At 30.4% G+C, this 25,414-nt stretch overlaps 4 protein-coding genes across 4 annotated transcripts; 3 read left to right on the top strand and 1 right to left on the bottom strand.

The window, feature by feature from the left end:
* Positions 1 to 3,625: 3,625 nt before the first annotated feature.
* On the top strand, positions 3,626 to 5,131 carry LOC108906248. Its single transcript, XM_018709462.1, has 3 exons — positions 3,626 to 3,689; positions 4,262 to 4,348; positions 4,589 to 5,131. The coding sequence occupies exons 1-3, from the start codon at positions 3,648 to 3,650 to the stop codon at positions 4,931 to 4,933; spliced, it is 474 nt and encodes a 157-aa protein (XP_018564978.1). The 5' UTR covers positions 3,626 to 3,647; the 3' UTR covers positions 4,934 to 5,131.
* A 2,132-nt stretch (positions 5,132 to 7,263) lies between these two features.
* Positions 7,264 to 19,463, top strand: LOC108906269 (phospholipase DDHD2). Its single transcript, XM_018709484.2, has 10 exons — positions 7,264 to 7,475; positions 15,499 to 15,876; positions 16,157 to 16,860; positions 16,915 to 17,044; positions 17,098 to 17,432; positions 17,493 to 17,640; positions 17,694 to 18,116; positions 18,167 to 18,343; positions 18,427 to 18,621; positions 18,679 to 19,463. Exons 1-10 carry the CDS (start codon positions 7,334 to 7,336, stop codon positions 19,245 to 19,247), a joined length of 3,201 nt encoding a protein of 1,066 aa, XP_018565000.1. The 5' UTR covers positions 7,264 to 7,333; the 3' UTR covers positions 19,248 to 19,463.
* LOC108906271 lies at positions 7,557 to 14,475 on the bottom strand. Its single transcript, XM_018709485.2, has 10 exons — positions 14,099 to 14,475; positions 13,784 to 14,028; positions 13,563 to 13,730; positions 12,469 to 12,598; positions 12,183 to 12,413; positions 9,804 to 10,055; positions 8,830 to 9,052; positions 8,496 to 8,767; positions 7,946 to 8,119; positions 7,557 to 7,885 (listed from the first exon to the last, which is right to left on the bottom strand). Exons 1-10 carry the CDS (start codon positions 14,421 to 14,423, stop codon positions 7,734 to 7,736), a joined length of 2,172 nt encoding a protein of 723 aa, XP_018565001.1. The 5' UTR covers positions 14,424 to 14,475; the 3' UTR covers positions 7,557 to 7,733.
* Positions 19,464 to 20,948: 1,485 nt separating the features above from the next.
* LOC108906281 (G protein alpha i subunit) lies at positions 20,949 to 25,081 on the top strand. The gene is made up of 5 exons (XM_018709502.1): positions 20,949 to 21,069; positions 21,159 to 21,343; positions 22,048 to 22,334; positions 22,387 to 22,481; positions 22,829 to 25,081. The coding sequence occupies exons 1-5, from the start codon at positions 20,949 to 20,951 to the stop codon at positions 23,209 to 23,211; spliced, it is 1,071 nt and encodes a 356-aa protein (XP_018565018.1). The 3' UTR covers positions 23,212 to 25,081.
* The last annotated feature ends 333 nt before the right edge of the window (positions 25,082 to 25,414 follow it).

The following is a 25,414-nucleotide window of genomic DNA, read 5'->3' as shown; positions in this document are numbered from 1 at the left end:
TTTATGCGTACTGATATATGTTAATTTACCGATATAACACACACGGCACCCTCAGACGACATTGTTTTTTGTAAACTACAATAACCTAATTTTTGCACACTTGATTGCCTCGCTTTTTAATAACTTATGCTAATACCGTTTACGTTGCACTACATTAAGGTCGTTTTAATTTTCAACGTGAATACAATGGCTACTTTTAAATGAAAAATAATACACAGTTTTATAACTGGATGTCAACACTAAAAATCAAACGAATAACACTAAAAATCAAATAAGTTTGTATGCAGTTCGTTGACATTCGGGATGGGTCGGATGGTCAGCGCGTGTTCAGAGCCATCTGGGATGCTTTTTTAAAAGGCGGGTACTTATAAAATAAATAATGCAGTAAAAATTTAAATAATAGAAAATAAATTACTGGTTTTAATACATTTACACTAAAATTTCTTTATCGACATATTTTTAAGAATATTCCTTATTATCTTTATCATCTAAGAAGTTTCATTTGAATTCCAATTGGTAGTATCCAGTTTCGTTGGCTGTTGGCTTTATTATATTTAGGGCTTTTTCGGGAAGATCAAACTAATTATGTTTATGTTTATATTATATGTATGTATAAGTATATTAAAATTTTCATCACAGTTTCTGAAATTATTATTCAATCTCGTGGATCTTCTTTATCAATAATTACTAAATTGTTAGGGTATAAAAATAATTAATAATGAGGGCGATTAAATTAGTGGAATGTTATATTTAAATATAAAGCGATAAGCATGTGTTTCACACAATGCACAATACTTGTAAATGAATCACATTACTGCAATATTTGTCGCTATATAAGTGAATATGAAATATAAAACGGATGTTATGAAACCAATTACTGAAAATGGCATGTAAATAAATCTGTTATGTAATTTTAGTTAAGAGGAGGGATGTTTATAATGCAATAAATAATATTTTATAATTTAGAACAAAGTTTATTATATTTGTGTATTTAGCAACAATGTTTAAAGTGTATTATTTGGTTATTTTATCTCTAATAGCCAAGGTAAGTTAATTGTTATTTAGGTCTTAATTTTAATTTAAAAGGGAAGATTCCGGAAATTTAAGTGAACAAATTATAGTTATTTTAGTTATGTTCTTTTTCATAAGCTCTAAGACTGAAAATTCTACTCAAATATTTTATATACTGATAAATAAATTCTCACCAATTCTTTGGCAACTGCATTTTGTCCGAATATACTTTAACTTTATTTCACTAGAAGGGATAACAAAATAGCAAGGTACACTAGAAGGCACTAATACATGTAAATAATTAATTCCGTTCCTAAAATGTGACGACATAGAACATAATTTGCGCTGTTTTTGTTGGATTATAAAACAAGTATCTAGCATTCTTTCACGGTACAATTTTCAGTCGACATTGATTTGTCTTATGATTTTTTTGGACAGCAACCAAGTTACATTTTTTGTTTAAGTAATGTTTTTGCTAAGGGTCAATAACTGCTCTGTCATGTAAAACAAATCTTCTCCATCAATATTTGTAACCATGTTACAGGTAAAATTAACTATAAAAACTTTTAAACAAAGTAATAGAACCATATCTAATTCTTATGATACCATTCAAAATTAATGATTTTTATGTACTAATTGTTTCAGTATTATGTTGTTTTTAATACGTTATTGCGTACTTCACATACTTATAATAATTTTAATTATTCAAATTATCTCATTATTTTACAGAAAAAAAATAATAAATTATAATTAACGTATTTATTGTTTTTTAATTATGATTTTCAGGATACTATGGCTTATAAGAAAGACCTGAAACCGAAAACAAAACCAAATTGTGAAGAAAACACGTAAGGACGTACCTATACAGGTTGTTTCAGATTTCGTACATTAACAATACAAACTTACATACATATAGAATAGTGTGTTACACGTGTAGGTTTTAGAAATATTATTATTGCCAGACCAGAAACATCCATCGCAAATGAAATAATAACGTGTGACGTGTTAAAAATAGAATATAATGTAGAAATTATAGCGTAGAAATTATAAAATATCTAAATGTATTTCTCATTAAATCAAAATAATCAAATAAAAAATATATATAGTTATGTATATACATCCTATTTGATGGGATTGTATAATTATATGTAATTTGAGTAATTGAAAAACAGAAAATAATTCCCAAAAATCACAAATTCTGTTTATAAATAATTTTATCAAGAAAATAAGTCTAATAAATTGTTATAAAATTCATATGAATTACAATATTTTTGCAATATCAACCATTCTGTTTAGATATATTATCATTCTCCAAACAAACATGTTTTTAAATTTTTATTTCATAAATTTGCCAACACACCAGCTTGCAGCGACAGTAACTTTGTATTAACATGTAGTAAACATTTCAATCGATTGTCCAATGGTTTCTAGGAAAAAACAATTGTACTCCAATTGTATCACAAATGAACTCATATTTATCGAATCGATAGATCAGTATCTAATGTCTGAGTCACATTATCTATCTAAAAATCACTGACAACACAACATTGACCATCATGATGTAAGAAAATAACACTGATTTCAGTCAATTAACTGCCTTTGAATATTTAGTGTAAAGAATAGTAAACTATCCCCTTCTCACACAAATCCTATTTTGATGCGTGTTATTTGTTAGAATTAATTTATATTATTTTTAAGTTTGTTTACATCGTACAAATAAAATTATTTTTATACAAAAGTATTCCGCGCTAAAATTTTCAATAGTGACAAAGTTTTAATGAAAAAGTTTGTTTTCATAATATAGCTTGTTTGAAAACAATTGTTAATTATTGAAAAACTTTCACAATACGTCCAGTATTGTTCGCTGTTATATGGATACCAGGATAACTTTATTGGCAGAGTTTATACACTATTTTGTTTAGATACGTTCCAACATTTAAATCAGATATTCTACGTCTGAGAAGTATTTTCTAACTCATTAATAAAAAAAAAAATTCCGCGGCCATTTTTTCATTTTGTATTTAAGTACTACATTAAAAATACATGATAGATTTGGAAATGTAATTGTTTATCTGAATGATAAACAAGTAATAGAATGCACACACCACGTGTAATTAGTGATATCAGCTGGTCTTCTACTCAGAACGTGATGCGAAATGTCTATACTAATTTACATAATACGTTTATTACTAGTTGGCTTAAAATACTCTTAACGGCTTGTATTAATTACACTCAAACATTAAATTCTACTTGATCTATTAATTGTTTGCTTTCAAATAGAAAAATTAACGAATTTAGATAAGGTAGATAAGTCGCGCTTTGGGAATTACTTACCTGTATGTATGGCAGCTAAAAATAATAGTTTATACCAGACGCAAAGGCAAACCTCTTAAAGACATACATCAAGGAGTAAGCTTGGAATATTTTAATTTATTTGTTTGTAAATTTAGTTAATACTGTGAAAATTTTGTTTAAGATCTCAACTAATCAATCTTTTTAATACGATGTGCACCAACATAGCCAACGAAGACGAATCGACTCTGGCTGATGCTTGTGTGGGATGTTTTACATTGGCTTCTAGATCAAACAATAACCAACCGTCATTAAGTCGACTCTTCGACTGCGCTAGTTTGTATATGACCGATACCAGATACGACAATTGTGCCGGTATCATTGAAGTAAGTGAAACATGTTTCAAGTAAATTCAACTTAGGGAATTATGGATATTTCCTAACTTCGAAATTTGTAATACTGCGTTGCATAACTGCAGTTGTTGCCTTGCGTCATATTCAACCTATAACGTTAATTTATGATATTGGCAGTAATGAAAAGACGAAATAGAATAATAGTTTCAAAACATTTTATGATAACCTGATTTAAATTGTTATTATATTTTCAGTGGGCTCGATTTAAATGCTGTTTTTCTAATATTAGGAATTTTCTCATAGTTGTAATAACTTAATGATTATTTTAATGTAAATCCCTCTTAAAATACTCTAGCCGAAATATAAATTACTCATGTGCTATAAAGCAGACGATTTTTAAAATAAATAGCTAATATATTAATCAAATTAGTCAGCTTGAAATAATTTATTTTGTCAATAAGTCTCGGCTACAAATTTATAATGTTAATCTTTATTTGAAACCATCAATTTTTGCTGAAAACGTTGTACGTCCCTTTCTAAGCATAAAATTAATTTATACACAAATAATTTTCAAAGGCATTGCTCAGATACTTTAAATATTTCAGGTTACACCAGCTTCTTCCAGTACAGACTGCGTAAGCGGATATTGTGCTTTCGTTAGATGTATAAGAAGAGTAAACTCTGACTTATTGGTAAATATATTTCCTTTTGGTAGACGTTTTATCGTGGCGGACAGATTTCCGGTAACGTGAAGTCAATAGAAAATGACGCAGTTAAATATTAGATGTGTACTGTCTTATTCCGTCTCTTTAACCGTGGGTTTTGAAATAAATTGAAACAAAATTCATGTTCAGTTATCGATAAATCCCTTTTCCAGTAAAACTTTAATCTTAAATAATCGTTACATGTTAGCAATTACCTTTATGTTTCAGATAGCTCGTTGCTACACTGAAGCCAGTGCGGATAATCCAGCAGATCTGGAAGAAGAACAAATAATTCTTTACAAGAACATAACGTCTTGCATTTTAGCAATATCCCGTTGCTCAGCTATAAATCCCATTACCGGGCAAAGTCAAACAAATACTATTACATCAACTACCTACGGAAAACTGGGATTACCTATGACTACAACAGTTCCTCTATACAATACCCTTCAAATAAACGAAGCTGGTGATCTAAGAATCGTAACTTTTCCTGGAACGACTACTATACAGAAATATCTCTGTCCGTACGAATTCAATTTGAGAGAAACGTCCTGGATGGATTTCATGTGTTAAGTATAAAAATAGAGCTACTGAGAATGCTGAATTTATTTTCATACAGATTCGTTTTAAATTTTTACTTACAAATTTGTTACACCTCCATTCATCCCTAACCTACAATTCTTTGTATCTCTTACAAATGCAGTTAGTTATATATCATCACTTGCAGTCAGTACAACATGAGGATGATTTTAAATAAAATTAAAAGAAACATTGTACGGCAGTATATTTGAGAACAAAGACGTATTTCTATAGGTACAATGTCATTTTTCAATATAATCTCATCCAACTTCAAAGCACTTGTGCTTCTTGTTCTACATTAATGCCACCGTAAAGCGATACTCCTAAGGGGTTTCTTTTTGAGTTCCTGAACAAAGAGACTTCAGGCGCAGCCAGATCCGGATTTTAAACTAGATGTTCCAGATCAGGACCATATTTCTGCACAAGCACCTGAACTTCTGTTTGCAACATTTTTATATAGTAGTTGATCTTATTATACAGAATTATCAGGCGAAAATATTAGATTCGATAACTTCCTTGTTTTTAACGATAGGTATTAACTTAATAAATTCATTTAATTCTTTGCGAGAAATAAAAAAAATTACATATTTATTTTTTCTGTGTCTTTCTTTAAATACAACGAAATTGCGGCCAATTTTAACGTTTTCACTGTGTAACCACCAGGACACGTATGTAGTGGCTGCATTTTTAGACACTCTGTATATTTGCGTTTGAGTGAGTGTTGGCATGTGGTAATTTTAGCATTGGAACATATACTGATCAGGATTATCTAGTAATTTCTATGTATGCAAATTTTTAATTAACATTTTTACTAGGAGGTCAACATCCAACGCATTGTTGTAACAACTGCATTCAGAATTTGGTCGTACCTGTTAATGTGTGCTATAAAACCCTGGTAACTTATCATACCTGAATTATCATTTGTGGTAAACTTTATGTTAAATCCTAATTTTTTGTGAGAAAAACCCATGTCCCAACATCCTTAAATATAAAAATAGATTCTGCTGTGTAACGAAATTATTAATTTTCTAATGAATTACAAATGGGTAGTAAAGTTTCGACCTGGACTCACTTTTAAGCGGCCGTTACCACCAAGGCAAGGTCGTCAGAACGCTAAGCGCATGACGTCCCAACAGTGGTGTGACTCAGCAAATCAAAATACTGTAAATGGTCAACCCGCACCACACCCGTCAACTCACTCCAATTGCACTGACGCATTCCAATAACAGCCATAACGTTACCCCCAAAATTTTAGCTTTTCTTATTCCTATTATGCAATATTTTAATTTTAGCCCTCGAGTAATTCTTGCTAACACATGGCACATGCCTTTTAGTTTTTGAAAACCTGTAAGTCACAGTAACATTTTTTATGGTCTATCCAATAGTAATCAGTCCAGTAACTGACAGGTGCGTTAAAAGTGGTTTCTTCTAGCATATTGCACCAAATATTGATCTTGTCGTTTTATAACATCTCAGTTACTGCCATGAGCGTCACGAACAGGGATGCAAAAATATGAATTTATACAAATACCTGATTTGAGATTTCTTTGGCAGAGCTCTAATCACGAAATTTGCTAATATTTTTGTTTGAAATAATGTCGAATGGTGTTGAAAAATTTGTAGTCCTGAAGAAATGCCGAACATTTTAAAGTCACAAAGAATTGCTCATTAATGCATTCAAACCAAAAGGAGAAACTGAAAAACATGCATCTTCTTTAAGTTGGAGATGTAGTTCCTATGGTACTAGAGCCTATAAGAAGCCTTGGTTTATTCACATTTATTAAGTGTTTAGTAATAATTAATAAATATAAACAATAAGACCAGAGGAGCATTATCGGTTGATTATTTTAATAGAGGCATTAGTTAACTAAATATTTATTAACCAGGGCTCAAAATATCACCCCTATGTTTACTTTAAATAAAGATAACACTTGCCATGTTTCAGTAAATATTAAATTAATATGTCATTAGGATAAGTACTCCTATAGATAAAATTTTCTTTTACACCACCTGTTCAAATACAAACTAGTGTCTAAATAGAAAAATGTCGGTGTGTAATGTTTATAAGTTTTATAGGAAGGACAATATTACAAAGATATGAAATATACGCACTCATTGTTGGGTGATATTAATTTGAATATAGAATCAATTTAAATATTCCTTGTAATTACTTTAGTTTTACTGAAATCGTTAAATATTATAGATATGTATCTGCCACGCCATCTCTTGACAGATAGCTCAATTTGTCTAAAGTTGAAATACGTTACTGCTGTCATGGTGTAGATATTGCGTTTTCTAATGAACACATCCTGCTTACTGTTGGCACAGTGTGGTTAAAGGTAACAGCTGTTTGTAGAATGAAGTTAAAATTGTTCACATTTATTAATTACAAAAATGAATGATAGTACGAGGAAAATTATAAACCCGTTATTTAATGTAGCTGTAACTGGAGGTACACTCGAAGAATTCTCACAAAATGCCATTCTGCTTCCTGCTAAAGAAAAAACACCTCCGCCTACTTTAAATATATCTCCTGGTAAGTAAATATTTTTAGATTCATAACACTGTACTTTCTGAATTTTTGGAATAGTAGTTATAAAAAAACTGCATGTAACTATAAATTTATTTAATAGCATTAAAAAAGTAAAGATATTCGAGACTATAAATTAGAAATTACTAGTGGTATATATAGGTATACCTATATGTATAATCCATTTAGTTAAAACATAAGTTGATAAATAATATGATTACATCACCAAAAAGCTTGTTCATCTCTAATAGAATTAATTAATTGTCATATTCTTCCTCCTCTGTAAGTTGGAAGATTATAACTATCCCCATCTTTTCTACATTTTATAACGATATAAACAATAAGTACAATTATCGATATAAAAATTAATATGCCTAGTACCAAAGCTGCAATTTGAGCTGGTCCCCAAAAAGCCTCTGAAAATTTACAAAATATTGTTATACAATTTTCTAAATTAACGATGTTTGTTAACTTACGATATGCGTTTGTATTTATAACTTTTCTATTATTTAATCTATCCAAAGCTGTAACTTGGAAGTCAGGATTGCAACAAGAGCCACTATAGTAACCTGTTACTTCGTCTCTAGTACCTGTAGTATAATCATTGGGAAAATATAAGCCTTTAGGGTAGCTGGAAACTTGTAACAAACCTATAAAAATTTATTCCTAAATTGAAGAAGCACATAATAGCTTGAAAAAAAAATTGGTAATGACAGTAATTTAGAAATCGATATTCGAAAGTCTAGTAAATTTAATAATAATAATATTTATAAAGCTTACTAATTTCAAGAAGAATTTGATAAATCTTAACCCGTCAGCATGCAACGAAATCTAATGTCTAATAACAGTCCTAACTCATGTAATATCTTCGATAATAAATGACTGACGCCGCTATAAAACAAATTTTTTGGGTGACAATCATGCCGTAATATTCAACTATAGTTACGACACTGTTACACGTGTCCTTAACTGTAAATAGTACAGCATTATCAATATTTTCAACGTATGCAAATTTAAGAAACAAACCTGATCCAGTGTCTTTTGCTGTTATTTTAACTGTCCACGTGCCTTCACTGCATTTTGAAAAAATGAATTTTGAACAATCACTAGAAAAACTGTAATCTAACTCTGGACTGTCGTTATCGATAAGTGCTTGATTTCTCACATCAACTATCACTTTTTTCTTAAACAATTCTGATCCAATCCACGCTGTGAACGTTATCTCGTCTTCATAACTACCAAACCCTGTTATGAGGGTTAGTCGTATTATTGCTGTTTCCTCTGGACCAATAATTTGCCTTGAAAAAGTTTTCTTAGTAAGTTTTCTTGTTATTTTATTGAAGCTTCATAGAGTACTTACCTGTAAGGTTTCAAAAATCTCAAAATTGATTTCTCATCTTTACACGTAAATCTGACGTCAACTGCAGTGTTCTTGTGATTAGTTACCTCAAATATTATCACCGGAAATTTTCCCCCGGTGGTAATTAACTCAGACCCTGCTCCAACTTCGATAGTTAATGTTGGTTGAGGAAAAATCTCATTTGAACTATACGATATATATGTCAAACGAGAAAAATCATTTCCTAAAACGAGTACTTTTTTACTAATTAAATTCATGTTTATTCTCCATATCTCCCGATACAAGAGAGAGTAAAGAGATGTTTTAGACATTTGCTTGGTCTCCCAACTAACTTTCAATCAATAGTAAATGCTGAAAATTATTAAGAACGAGGAAGGAGTAAGAAGATAGAAAAGCAAAACATGAGTGTCCAAAACTTATATAAAAACATCCAAACATATTTAATACGTATTTGAAACCGTTGAAAACACGTGGTATGAGTTTCTCTCCATGTTGACAGGAAATTACAATTTAAAAAAATTTTGAGCTCCTACCTCGTGGTAATTATAAATGGATTGTACGACTAAGTAATTACTCTTTATGACATCGATCTTGATAAATTGGGTCGAGGAATCGGAACACACACTCGAACAAAATAAAAATAAAGCACATCTCAAACTCTAGTTCATTAGCCGTAGGCATACTCAAAAAACGCATTTTTAATTAGTTGAATAAGTTCTTATAGTAAAACATTTTGAATCTGGGGCTCAAAATTAAAATTTATCCAGGCCCCACAGCAAAATACGCTATTGTCAAAGGTTGTTGAGTAACCTGAACCTGAAATCAGTTTCAGAAAATATTTGCCTAGAGGCGCATTCGAGATAATACGGCCCTACCCGAATTCCTAATTGGATAATTTGCAAGTGACTAAACTTCAAAGGCATAATTTATAAAAGCTTGGTTTTAACAATCTATATTTTTTAATTAAACATTACCTTCTGAATCTTTGCCGTGAATTAGAGCATACGCCGGTTTTTCCGGCGTGCTGTAAAATTCAACATCGATTTCCCTATCTCGATGGGAAATGTTGTTTTCTGCTATCGAGTCCTTGACTAACGTGTACTTAGTTTTATCAATTATTGGTTGACCGTCTTTGTCCACAAAACTGATATTACTTATTGACGTGATGTAAGCTGATATACCCAATTTCATAACTTTTCTGTCACTTCCGGTTGAATTCTGATGTCCTAAAACACAGTCGGTGAGTAATCAATTGAAGTAGGTTATCGAAAAGGAATGTAGAGCATTTCGTGGAATAGAAGGGTCGACGAAACCTGAGTTTACGTCAGTTGTTATGCAATATTTGTGTTAGAACTGTCATTATATTGATAGTAGTAGTAACGACAGAGTAGACATGATAGCAATAATAATAGCGTTTATAATATTAGACTGTTAATATTGTTCATGTGGCGTTGTTAGCTAATTTCCAGTTGTGTACCTAAATGGGTACCTATTTTCCAAAAGTAATATTAATATTAAATAAGGAACATTTTCTTGAACTAGGGACAATACTATCACAATAAACACTTTTCCTAACAGTTTTTCTATTATAATGTCTGAAAAAAAATAAACCATGCTCTGTTGTCACAAAAATTATGGCTATGAAGCTTTAAGGTAGTAATTAAAGACAGCGCAAACAAAATTAAACAAATACGTATTTATTAATGTAAGAACTTTTAAAAATATATTACTTCCACGTTCCACGTTAATTTTCCTGACACGTGGGTTTTAATCAAAATATTTTCCAAAGTTCGCATCACAAACATTGAAAATATATAACTGCAGATTTATAAATATCATAAAGTTTGCAAAATTTTAAAAACTTAATACAGAGATAACAACAACAATAATAGATTGTTTTAATTATCTTATAATTTCTGTTTCGTTTAATATGACCTTTGATCCACCTTTTTTATTTTCAACTAGTAAAATTAAAATTAATGGAGGTGATGATAACTGATGAGAATTATTGGTGGTTTATAAGCAAACAAGCAACCTTTATTACATGAACGCACCCACTGATTAAAAAATACAAACAAAAAGCTTAATTTGCAATTACGCTGTAACGGTAATAAGCTCTTTCATACGTAAGTAACTTTTTGAAAATTATAATTAAAAACGTGGTTGTATTTTGTAATATTCTCAAGTATAACAAGGTCATGTTTTTTAATATTCTTTCCATGATAGCGCATGTTCACTTACTGGACAAAGTCTAAAACTCTAAAACAATGTTTGTTTACATCACTTTACAAAAACTTGATTCATTTAGTATGATCTCTAAACTACATGTGTACGTTGAAAATTGTTCTTCAAAATCATCGTAATAAGTCATTTAAGTTTGACAATCTTTCAAGTGTGTCAGTTTTAAATAATATTTTGACCTGAAGCGCACGATGTAACAGAAAATGCAGTTACGTAATATACACAATAAGTCTGGAGCCATCGTTACAAAAAGAGTTACATTGCTCAAATACGTAAGTACAAGTAGTGATGTTTTGTTTAATTAATATTTTCTGGATTATATAGATAAGATAATGAGATGCTAAATATGAAATTTGTATTGGATGTACATTAAAAATATACTTTTAACCAATCAAATTGAATAGTTAGTTCCTTGTAAAAATGACTGAACTTGACCGAAAGCGTAAGTAAAATAATTAGAGCATTGAAATTGCAACTGATTTCTAATTTAAGACAATTTGATAATTGTAATAAACCTTATATAAGACATTTATCCAACGTATTTAAGATAAGGTCACATTTTGATAAAAATATTGTTCACAAACAAGGATACCTACATTTCAAAATTATTAATTGGCATGTACAACAAATATTTCCTCAGTACAGAGGGTATCCCCTAATAAAGTGCGAGATTAAATTGAATTAAATGAACTTGATTTGAAGATCAGTAAAGTATTCAAGTAACGTGGCATGGTTTCTGAAATGTTGAAAATTACTGAGCAATCAGTAAAATTAAACACTTAAAATTCGTTTCCACGATTAAATCTTATTTAAAATTGCATTGTGCACGAAATGTGTATGTAATAGTAAATTCAATTCAATTTTATATTGAAGTAAATTTTCGTGAATCCTATTATATATGCTTTTTCTGTTAATAATTTGTTTTTGTTAGAAGAAAATATTTCCTGTTCTTTTGCATTACGATTAAATTAATGCGGCATGTTCTCTGTGCACTTTGAATTTATGAGTAATCATTTGTGATTCATCGTATCTAATAATCAATACAAAGTAGATAGACTTAAACACTCAGTATTTTGTTAAGAAATGGATACAAAAATATTAATAGTACTTACCTGCATATTTTTGTGTAAAATAAGCCTGCGCTATGAGTTTGGTGTATGCAAAAACAGTGACATTATACGGAGCAAGCGTATTAGCGAGTTTTAGACGCCAAATCCCGACGTCGTGCGTCGGTGCCGTCGTTATGTTCAAGTGAAATACATGAAACCCTGTTTCTATAACATCAAATGACCCAGTTGAATATCGGGCTATTTCTTCCTTTCTTAAAACGTTAATTACGTAACCTGCAAAAATAAAACTGTAATTTGGAAAGTTGAATGAATCCTCGACTATTTATACCTTTTGGTGTTGAGATAGATCCACTTGAAACAAATGGTGCAATCCTGACGTGAATACCTGTTACATTCGAATCTATAGGAAAGGTAAGTTCAGATGCATCCATCAAGTTATTTTTTGACATAATTATCGACTGAAAAACAGGCAGGATTAACTTCTGTTTGAATAGTACAAAAAAAAAGGACCAAGAAAATTTTTTTACAGTACATTTCTGGCATGTGCATAACTAAAAATTTCCACAGGATGTTGCGATAGACTATGATGTATTTTTTTTTATTAATGTATGAAACGTACTAGTTGGCAAGTGTTCTGATATAATGGTTACAGTATGTATCTACTTCGTATTTTGATTCTAATTTGGGTAAAGGTCAAACAGCTTACTCTATATCCTTCTATAATGATGATAAATATGTTTATTAATTATGTTATGATGTAATTTCAATAGTTGGTTCTGTCACATCTTAACATGAATTGCATACGTAGGTACACCAAACCAATAATAATTTTATCCTAAATCGTTGTATTTGAATACTTTATCATTTTAAGTATCTACTTTTTGCATCATTCAACATAATATTTGTTATTTGTTATTTGTATAATTTCACTAAATTGACAAATAATGCTTAGTATCATAATACTACGTTTATCTTTAAAGCTGAGTACATAATAATCATATACTTAGCAATTTTGGAAAAAAATATTTCAAAACTATGCAATACTTTTGGATGCTCTTAGTGTTAGAGCTATAAATATCAGTCTATTTTAAATATCACAGTGCTATTTTGGAAACGTAATCTATTTTAAACCACAAATATTTTGATGATATCACATGAAATATTGTATTATATTTTGTTTACATAATACATAGTTAGCCACGTGCTGTTAAATTATACGCATAATTCAATATTACATCTAAAACTGGAACTTAGCAAAATATTTTTTCTTCATTTAATAAATTTGTTTTCTTTCTTAAACGCAAGGTAATTCTATCAAATCGAAAATCAATTAAAAATTTAATAAACGAAACCCATATTAATTGAAACCGTTTTTAATATTATACTAGTACTAATAGTTATAAAATGTCGATAGGTACTTACTGCATTGAGATGTGAATTCCTATCAGACAGAAATTGACGATAGTAGTAATCTGACAAATCTTTGCCAGTATCGACATAAAAGATTCCACCAGAATATTCACATAACTCTCGCAATAAGTGATCTTCGCTGTATTTAGATGGATAGGATCCACCCCATACTACATAAACCTAATTCAAACCAAAATGTTTATTTGTTCAGTATACAGATTTTAGTAACTTACCTTGATATTCTTCTTTCTTAGAAGGGCAATATGTGGCGCTAAATCCTCGTCTGCTACTTTTCTGTCTATGAAAATTAATATAGCGCTTTCCTGTGGTAAAACATTAGCAGCGTTAAGAACAGCGAAAAAAGCGGCGGTTCCATTGGATTCTGCAGGATCTAGATTCATCTTTCCACGATCCTCTGTATAGTCAAGCAAAATTTGGAAGGTTTTATTTCCCTTTACTGCAACTGGTGGAGTAACGCCTTGAAAATTGCAATTCAGTTATATTAAATAATTATACTGCAGTAGATACATTTTCTTTCAGGTACTTACTTGTTGTATTGAATATTCGTAAAGAAAATGGTATATATTTCGCATTAGAAGTTAATTCAAAAACGCGACCCAAAAAATTGTTAGCATCATCATGAGATTCTTTAGTGTCATCGACTAAAACGGCCACCGGTTTAAGAGAATTGTAGTGAGTTAAAAAATTCCTGATTATTTCATATTTTTTAGTAGAATGATTAGGAAGGGCGTTTTGGATTCTTTCAAACTGTACTCCAGGGTCACTAAAAATATCTACTTCACTTTGGTCACTTGTATTTAAATTTGACGACACAGTTTGTATTGCTATTACAGCGGCTAACAATCTCAGCATTTTGACGTATAGATATCAGACTGAGACATTTGTAAAATGTGTGAACTTTTGTAGAGAAAGATGACAAATTAATGGGCAGGGTCGGAAGTTGTTCAATACTTAACAAACGCATGTATAATTTATTTAGGACACCTCTTTATTGTTATCATTTTCTGTTTACATATTTCAGGAAAAAAGAAACCATCAATATACCACGCTTCGTCAATACTATTTAGTAATGTTTCTCAATATATTCCTTAAGTGCAATTAAATATCACGTACTAGCTACAGGGTACTACATTAGGTTTTATCAGTTTAATTTTCAAGTTATTTTTGCCTATATGAGATATTAATAATATATGGGATTACTGTTTTGGCAAATAGACATTTTTTAGTAATCTTTAAAAATTAATCCTTAAAAACTAAGGCACAAAATTGAGCCTACTTTAATTATCTAACAAAAATTAAATAAATACTTATTCAAGCCGGATGACACTCCTTTCTACACGGTGTTTTATGTCGCATTCCATTATAACTGCCAGTGGCGGAACTTTGAAATTTAGAGCACACAGAGAAATTCAATTCGTGTCACTTCAACAACTCCAGTTGAAATTTAATTGATTTTTTTTTAATGAAAGGCCCAAAAACAAATGCGAAAGTTCTATGCCACTGAGTTTTTCCAATGTGCTATAAATTTCGAATTCCTGACATTGCATTTAAAATCGCGTTTCTAAACAAAAATCTTTGGCGTTTTTGGGGCTATGTTACCTCTAGTAGAATACAAGATTTCTATATCAATGATTTTTCATTAATACAATTTATTTAAAATCGCACTTCTAATAAAAGTTATTTTAAATAAAATTAAAGTACTTGATAACGTTAGTATAAATAATAAAAAGCTTCGGATGATCAGTTTTTTAAATAAAATACATAAAAGAGTATTTTTTAAATAAACAATAAATTAGAAGAAATCTGAAATGATAATATTGATAAATAAAATAGGTTAGAAATAAAATAGGTATTTCCATACCTAACTTTAGAATTTCCAGTGTCTCAGATATGTTTGTGGGAGTTTGACATTTTTATTTATTTTCAGATCAACTTTTAAGTACAATAATTCCTAGAAGCAGTCCTCAAGATATAGCTACTTCACCTCCTGCAAATTCGGGACAACCTGAACAAATTGAGCAGCTGGGCCCTGTCCCTACTGTATATGAAAATTATACCCAACAAAATAATTTACAAACGTCATCGAACACCTCGCAGCAAACTTCAAATTTGTCGTCGGTGTTTTCATCTTTTTCTAATATTTTAAATTTAAGACCACAACATACCACCACCAGCACCATAGAAGAAGTTGTACCACCACCAGCTGGAATTGATAGTTTTATAAATCAAGAAAATACCAACGTCGAGCCGGTACCTCTTTTTCCTGCTCTATCAATTCCACAGTCAAAACCACAGGTTGATCAAGGTAAATAATATTTTCAAACACTCGTTTGTAATGTCTGAAACAATAATTGAATATAAATATTAGTATAATATCTATTTAATATGTTTTCAATGTTAAATTTCTGTAATTTACAATTTATTGGTTCATTAAATTCTCCAATAGTATAGAATAATGAAGGAAAAAAACTGAAAGCTCTATTAACTTTTTTTTAGTTTTTATATATTTATTTATTTCAAAACCTATATAGTAGCGAGCTTAGCAAGCTTTAGATTTCAATAATACTACACTACTATCTTTTTAGGTCCAGTAAATCTTTTCCGAAGACCAGGTCTGAAACGTCCAACGTATGCCAAAGTGCCTGGTCTTTCTAGCTCAAATATAACTCAAGGCCATCAATCTGCAGGAAATTTACTACCACCACATATAGCACCACCTGTACCTGCCCAATTAAATCCATCTGTATCTGCACAGTCAGTTCAATCTTTTCAGGTCGAGCCATCAGCATCAGTATTTTCTGGGCCACCACAACAATTTACACCTGTATTTCCACCACCAGTTGTATCAAGTTCTTCACAGCTAGTTGTAGCTACAGTTCCAGAACCACTCCCATCTGTGCCACCACAACAATTTGTACCCTCATATCAAGTACCATTAACACAACCAGAGCCACCTGTTCCAACTGCTGCCACATATTTTTCTGAACCATTTCCTTCGAATAAGGAGCCTTTTTTACACCAAGACCTACCAAATCAGTTCAAGCCTATTTCACCACCACCTCCAAGTTTAAATGTGCAATCACAAATTCCTCAGCCGTTACCTACTGTACCAGCACAGCCATTAGGGCAATTTTTACAACCTTTTAAAGCTCCGACTTTATTTTCTGTTCCTTCGTCCCAACACCAAAGTCCTGTTATGCATGCCATTCCAGCAAGTGAAGCTTTGCAAAATAACAATCTGAACTCTACTAACATGTATGCACCAACAAATATTGGATCTGAAAATAATGTAAGACGATGATGTTTTAAAAAGTCTGATTTATTATAGAATATACTTTTCTAGGTACCCATAAATCAAGTATACAGACCTGTGTACCATCACTGGTTTTTTCAGAAGGAGACGGAAGGGAAGAAGCTTTGGCAACCGTTCTCTATGGTAGATTCACTAATTTTAGAACAAGCTTTTACATCAAGTAAAGTAATTTGAATAATTACAGAACAGTTTTCTAACTTCTTGTAATTTTAGATGATTTAGATCCTGATAAAGTTATAGCCACCGATGGAGGTAGATATGACGTGAATATTTTACGAAGACAAAGAACACCAGTCTATTGGAAAGGTGCACCTTCTGAAGTAAGGAGGTGTTCCTGGTTTCATAAAAGTAGCCCTGACGGAAGGTTAGTTCCATACGAAGAAAATGTTGCAACAAAATTAGAAGACGAATTTAAAACAGCCTTCGAACTGAATCAGTGGCACAGAAAAGTGGAGTTGGCCAATGGAGATTCAGTGGTAATACATGGACCTGACGTTTTAGTATTATTTCCACCATCTCAAACACCAGACGCCTGGGGTAATACACCAGTAAGTTAAGAGATAAATGTACGTTCACATATTAAACTGATAAATAATTATTTTTCCCAGAACCAAACTCGACCCAGGGTTGTTAAACGAGGGATGGATGAATTTGACATTGACGAAGGTGAACCATCTCAAGTTGACCACATTTTATTTATGGTTCATGGCATTGGTTCTGTATGCGATTTTAAATTTAGAGCAGTGGAAGAAGTGGGTAAGTCACATTTTCTTATATAATTTTTTTATTTCTAACTGAATATTTTGTAGTGGATGAGTTTCGTAACATCGCCCTTCAGTTAGTGCAATCCCATTATAGAACATCCTGTGAAAACGGAATTGTAAATAGAATAGAAGTTCTTCCAATTAGTTGGCATTCGAAATTGCATTCTGATGAAACCGGCATAGATAATCAGTTAAAGAGCATAACTTTGGAAAGTATTCCCAAGCTGAGAGATTTTACAAATGATACCTTACTCGATATATTATTTTATACAAGTCCTGTGTATTGTCAAACTATTATATCTACCGTTGGGAATGAATTAAATCGTGTTTATGACTTATTTAAACAACGAAATCCAACTTTCAGTGGTGGAGTGTCCCTTGCAGGTCACAGTTTAGGATCGCTCATTATTTTTGATTTATTGTGCCATCAACATTCTGAGCAAGAAAAAGACGATGAAACCGAGAATGGTCTGTAAATGTTAGTAGTAAAAACCTGTTTTTAATTATCATTTATTTAGTTCCAGAGGATGATATATTCCCACCACAAGAAGCTTCAAAACCTTCACCTCTTCAGCGGAAAATGAGAAGAAGGATAAGTTACATGATGGGCTCTGTAGGGACGGGCCAACCACAGATTTATTACCCTCACTTAAATTTTGAGCCTAAAACATTTTTTGCTTTGGGATCTCCTATAGGTACATAATAATAGTATTTCATTAAATAAACATTAACGTCATAAAATTCGATCATAGAATTAATTAATTTAAAAAATTTTCAGGTATGTTTGTAATCGTAAGAGGCCTAGATACGCTGGGTGAAAATTTTTCTTTACCCACATGTCCTTCCTTCTTTAATATATTTCATCCTTATGATCCAATTGCATACCGTATAGAATCTCTTATCCGTCCAGATTTAGGCAAACTGAAGCCTGTGCTAATTCCTCATCATAAAGGAAGGAAGCGAATGCACCTAGGTAATTCTAAATATTATTTAGTCAGATATGAGGAATGAGAACTTGTTCACTTTTCAGAATTGAAGGAAACAATGGCACGTGTTGGGGCTGATTTGAAACAAAAAGTAATGGATTCGATGAAAAGCACATGGAATTCGTTTTATCAGCTTACCAGGTTCCACAAGCCTGAGCAATCATCACTGGAAGAAGAAGTACAAAAAGCATTCCAAAATGAATTAGAGAATAAAATAAATGCAGAAGAAGAACCAACTCAAGAAGTAACAGATATTCCACTTGGTGCCCTTGGCGGTTTGAATAGAGGAAGAAGAGTAGATTACGTTCTACAAGAAGCTCCATTTGAATTCATTAATGAATATATTTTTGCTTTAACTAGTCATGTTTGTTACTGGGAATCAGAAGATACTATATTGCTAATGTTAAAAGAAATCTATACGTCTATGGGATTTTCAACTGATAATCAAATCCCTCAGCAGACAATGACAATTGAACGGCCTTCATCATCTCCTACGCAATTAGGAACAGATTTCACTAGCTCGAGTATAGTGGGTATGGACCCCACATGCCCTATTCAACTTCATTCAAATTTACAGCCACCGCCTACAACAGGATTTGTTAAGAAAACATAGTATATGCTTTACGAGTGGCTATATCGACCCTTAGCCCAACGATATGCTCCCTATTTATTATACAAACCTCGACAAAATATCAAACAAAAAAGGCAAATTTTAAAAACTGACAAAGCCTTTTAGGCTGTGAAGTTCCAAATGTATATTTTTGTATGCGCAGATTAAAAGTTTTAAGTGATAAATTATTTATACTAGTTGCCTAATTTTTAAAGTTGTTTTATATTTTGTTAATTCTTTACAGTCGTATATTTATATAGGTATATACTTTTTAGTATTAACGGTGTACATTTTGTTTTTTATTGCTTTAATGAATATATTTTTTTTCTGAAACTATAACAAATATAGGTAGGTACATTAGAAACTTTTATATCTATATATTTTTTTAATTATACATATGTTACATATGTTAGGATGAATATAGTTTATATTTAATTAATAAATTAAACAAAATTATTTTCTATTGCCTAACTATTGTTTCTTTATACTGGGTGTTTTGACAAAAAGTACCATAAATTCAGGGGCTGATAGAACATCAAATAATAAGAATGTTTTTTCTTATTGAAGGTTTTTTGTAATTAAGTGTCGGCTACATTTTTCCAAAAAACAATGTAATGCAAGAAAATTGGTAGGTATAAGTTTTTGGGAGCATTATTAGTTTTTTATCATCTGCTATATTGCTGGTATAGCTAAGACTTTTCCCAGTGATATTTTATGACGACCTTGAGATTGTTATTTTTTACAGTGTACCTATATCATTTTTATATTTTTTGTTTTTTACGTTCATTTTACACCAAAAAGGAGTACTTCTTAAAATTTCTAAGGAAGCACTTAATCTAAATTGGTTCATGTTCACTCCAGGGAACTATCCTTGTAATACCCTGAGTCGTTTCTGGACACCCTTTACATTATACCTAATTAACAAATAGATGCTGGATGACTTGGGAACAGCGAACCACGTTCTTTCTCAAGAATGGTGCGTTTTCGGCGATTTCAAACAGGAGTGCTTTATGTAAAATGAAATTTTGCATTTGGTTCTGTAAAGGAACGTAACATTAAAATATTTCCCGTGATATTCCATAAACGACATCTAGCAGATGGTAAAAAAGTAACAACGCTAACATTAAAAAAATTAACATATTTCAAAAATGTATCTATTCCGAATTTCAATGCAATCTATTGTTTTTTGGAAAAAAAGGATAAAATTTGTTTTAAAATAATGGTCTTTGACGTCTTGTATCTCAACAAAAGATGATGTGCCCTTGGTCCATAGGAAGAAATCGACTTATTTTTTGATAATCCATCAGTTCCAAAACATCGTTTACAACAATCCTTGCCTTTATTACAATCCCATGTCAAGGCAAAAAAAAAACGAAGAAAAATATTTGTCTGCATATTTTTGAATTTGCCACATCAGAGTGCAGCGTGTGCAACTGCAAGCAGATTATATTCTAGTAACGCATTGAATGCCTGGCTGCGGGTGGCCAATTCAGCGTGACCAATCACAGACATGTTGGAATGTTCTGGAGGATATGTTCATTTCACTGGTTATTCAATAGGGAATTTAGTTGCAGTGACTTGGTGACTTTTACATTGTCAATCTGTGGCCTATGGTTTTCAACGAATTGTTTTTTCGGAGCGGGTGGAGTCGTTTGTGTTCTACAACAGCAACAAGTGTCAGAATAAAGTGATTTTAAAAATAATATGGGTTGTGCGGTTAGTACAACAGGAGATAAAGCAGCCGCAGCAAGATCTAAAAAAATTGATAGAGATCTTCGGGCTGATGGAGAACGCGCAGCTAGTGAAGTTAAGCTCTTACTTTTGGGTATGTTAGCTTAGCACCCTATATTACTATTATACTCATTCTTATTCTTCCCCGAATTTCAAATGTTAATAATATTTCCATTTTTGTAGGTGCCGGAGAATCCGGTAAAAGTACGATAGTTAAGCAAATGAAAATAATTCATGAATTGGGATATTCAACTGAAGAATGTGAACAGTATAGGCCTGTTGTTTATAGCAATACTATTCAAAGCTTGATGGCTATTATACGTGCGATGGGTCAGTTAAGAATAGATTTTGCAGATCCAAGTCGAGCAGTAAGTTTATATTTTTACAAGTAACATTTTTATTCTGTTGAATCCTATGACTAATACACTATAAAACACTATCCTTCTAATAGTCCTGTCTGGTCCATGACATTAATGGTCTTGTTTATTTTCTATTTTGATAAGCTCTGAAATCATTTTTTTTTTGTTTAATTAAATGTACTTATGTTTAATTCTTTGTAATGTTAAGAATTGAACATTTGATTACCTAGAATATTTACATACTTTTATTTGGTGAGTCATTTATTTACACTATTTTATCTCATTTCGTTGGCATTGTTAGGAAATAAATAAATCAGAATCTGTGAATCAGATAGTAAATTATGTAAGTTTAAAGGGGATTAGGGGTAAAGTTAAATAAATATTAAATTTATTCAGGTTATATTTAAATTCTCTGTAGACTCTATTAAAAATGTTAATTAGAATTAAGGTTGTTCGTACATTTTTTTTTCTCACAATTATATACATCCTCATCAATTTTCATAAAAATACTTTAAATATTGTGGTTTATTAGCATAAACCATAAATTTTTATGTTTTTATCTGTAGTAATTTAAAATTACGTGACTGTGGAAATGTGGATATTTATCAGTAAGAATGGAAACATTTTTTATATATCTAATAACGGTTAATTTTATAAACAAATAAGGTATGGAATTTATAAACAGTTAAGGTTTAATATTAACAATTCCTTAGGATATTGCAAGACAGTTTTTTACATATGCAAGTGCAGCCGAAGAAGGAGAACTTACTCCAGAATTAGTAATGTTAATGAAAAAGTTATGGCAGGACCCAGGTGTCCAGTTATGTTTTGCCCGATCAAGAGAATATCAGTTAAATGATTCTGCAGCTTATTATCTCAACGCTTTAGATAGGATTTCACAGCCAAACTACATACCTTCTCAGCAAGATGTTTTAAGGACAAGAGTTAAGACCACAGGAATCGTTGAAACGAATTTCTCGTTTAAATCGTTACATTTTAAGTGAGTGATTGAATCAAAAATTTAAATGATGGTACATATTAATATTTTCTAGAATGTTTGATGTTGGTGGTCAAAGATCAGAGAGAAAAAAATGGATACATTGTTTTGAAGGTGTTACCGCAATTATATTTTGTGTGGCTTTATCAGGTAAGGACAAAATATTTTATATAATTTGAAAACTGACTGCTATAGCTGTGTAATAATCATGTAATTATATTATTTTATAATTATTACAACTGTTAGTGGTATGGGAGCTATAAATACAATACAAGGCACACTATCCCAAACTATATTATTTAAAATATTGAATGAAATTTGCTTCCCCTTTTAATTTAGACGTTCTTTGATCCACCCTTTTTTTAATTATTTTCTAATATGTTGCTTAATTAACTTTATCAGTTTAACATCGCTTGAAGGCTTACAAAACCATGATTTCTGTATGCTACTACAAAAATTACGGGTTAATGGATATTATTTGAATAAATTTTATTTAGGTTATGATTTGGTACTGGCAGAAGATGAAGAAATGAATAGAATGGTGGAGTCTTTAAAATTGTTTGATTCAATTTGCAATAGTAAATGGTTTGTAACTACGTCGATAATATTATTCTTAAACAAAAAAGATTTATTCGAAGAAAAAATCACCAGAAGTCCACTCACAATATGTTTCCCCGAATATACAGGTCCAAATACTTATGAAGATGCTTCAGCTTATATAAGGATGAAATTTGAAAATCTCAATAAAAGAAAAGATCAGAAAGAAATTTACACACACTTCACTTGTGCAACTGATACAAATAATATTCAATTTGTCTTTGACGCTGTTACTGATGTGATCATAAAAAATAATTTAAAAGATTGTGGTCTCCTTATGTAAGTTTTTAGGTCATCTCAATAATAAAAATAATTTGTCTTTTTTTATACATCTTTACCAACAAATATATTTTTTTAGTAAAATTAATATTGAGGTTGCTAAAATAAGACAAATTAAGGAAGAAATTATTTTTATGTTGTGTTTAAATACAACATCTGTGATTTTCTCTCAAAATGCTTGAATTAATTTATGTTTTATATATTAATATTCTTTTCTCTTTTTGAAATATTTAATAACATTGATCTCTATTTTTTTTATGTTTATTTCTCTTTTTACTTTATACTTACTAGTATTTATACACAACATTTCATTTTCTATCATGACAATTTACAAGACTTGAAATTCATAAATATTTATTGAAAGATGAAATAAGTAGATGATAATCTTATTTTTTATAGTTACAGGGAAATTTTAAAATTAACAAAAACACCATTTCTGGTAAAGTTTATGAATGTAAAATTACCCTGTATATACATATATACTTAATGTTGTAATATATAAACCAGTTATATAAATTAGAATATATTTAAATATAAGAGTATTATGAAGAATCATAAATTGTATAAGACTAATGACTTTTTCTCACTACATACTTCTTATTTTATGTAGACCCTATGTTATGTTTAGCTACATTTTTATTTTAACCCTTAATAACTTGATTTCATTATTCTATCTCTAGGTATTAAAAAGTTGGATTGTATAAATTTTTCAATTTTTTAAAATTATGAAACAAATCCGAATCAAATCACGTATTTTATTATTTAAAAGTTAGGCATTTGTTTTGTTTGATATTAAAATTTTAAATATTTTCTTTATTTTATTGTGCATTTAAATAACCATTGATTAATACATTCTGCTCAATAATGTCACATGGAAATCAACAACATTCTGTATACGTAATGGACAGAATTAGTTCATTAATTCAATAGTTAAAAAAAAAACAGCTAAAATGTGTTTCATAATCTATCTTTAAGTCAATTTAATCTCGTCTTCAATTAGGACTAGGTGAATTCTATTTTTGTATTATTTTTACATGCCATATGTAACATGTTACAATGTTCACGTTTATTATAGAGACATTTCTAAAAAAAGACTTATTTTAAGACCCTGCCGAAAACTTCAGTATTTAAAAAAATTTTATATGAATTTACTATGTCTAAAGTTAATAGACTTTCATTATTTATTGTAATATAATGTAAAGATATAACTTTTATACATTTCTCGATATCTAAAAACGATATAACTTATTTTGACAAAACTATTTTGCAATTATTTATACAGGGAGTATCACAAAGAGGACCCAGTGGAATTATCCCAAAAAGTAGTCAAAATTGGAATCTGAAAATTTATATACAGGGGTTTATCAAAAAGATCTATTCAATGAAAATAGTGTAAACTTTCTCGCACTGTCGATTATACCAGAAGTTATCATCAATTCTGTTATTTCAAATGGAACACTGTATATTTTTGCATTTTTTGCAATATGTGAAAGTTTTGAAGTTGTCAATTTTAGAAAAAAATTGAGGGATGCAAGTGATTTTTGAAAACAGAATAACTTTAGCTTTATTTGTTAATGAAATTTGGCATGGATAATTTGAAAGCAATGAAATTCAACCAGTTTGTCAAATTTGCAAAAATTCATACAGAGTGTTTAAGAACATTTTGGCCTATAGTACCTTATATGAAAATAGTCTAGAATTTACCGCAGAATTAAAAAATGCATAAATATACAAAGTGTTCCATTTGAAATAACAGAGTTGATAATGACTTTCGGTATAACTGGAAGTGCGAGGAAGTTGACACTATTTTCATTGAATAGATCTTTTTGATAAACCCCTGTATACAAATTTTCATATTCCAATTCTGACTACTTTTTGAGATAATCCCCACTTCGTGATACACCCTGTATATATATAGCTGCTAAGCACTTTTTTATTTTTATATTTTTGTATTTTCATAACAAATCTACTGTCAAAAGAATAAAGTATATCTATGGCTTAAATGTATAAACTTAAAGATTTGTAAGATATCTATTAAGTAATAAACATTATGACAATTGTTTAAGTATATTTGTCTAAAAATTTTCCTATTTTTCCATAAGGACCAAATTATCAAAGCAAGTAACAGTACAGTACAGTTAACTAACTATAAGTTTAGAATGTGATTTGTTTCAATTAAAATGTAGGGATGCCTACACATTCTAATC

The sequence above is a fragment of the Anoplophora glabripennis genome, unplaced genomic scaffold (genome assembly GCF_000390285.2).
Source record: "Anoplophora glabripennis isolate ALB-LARVAE unplaced genomic scaffold, Agla_2.0 scaffold32, whole genome shotgun sequence".
Classification (NCBI taxonomy): domain Eukaryota; kingdom Metazoa; phylum Arthropoda; class Insecta; order Coleoptera; family Cerambycidae; genus Anoplophora; species Anoplophora glabripennis.
Note: the sequence above shows the minus strand (reverse complement) of the source record. Positions and strands in the feature narration are given on the sequence as shown.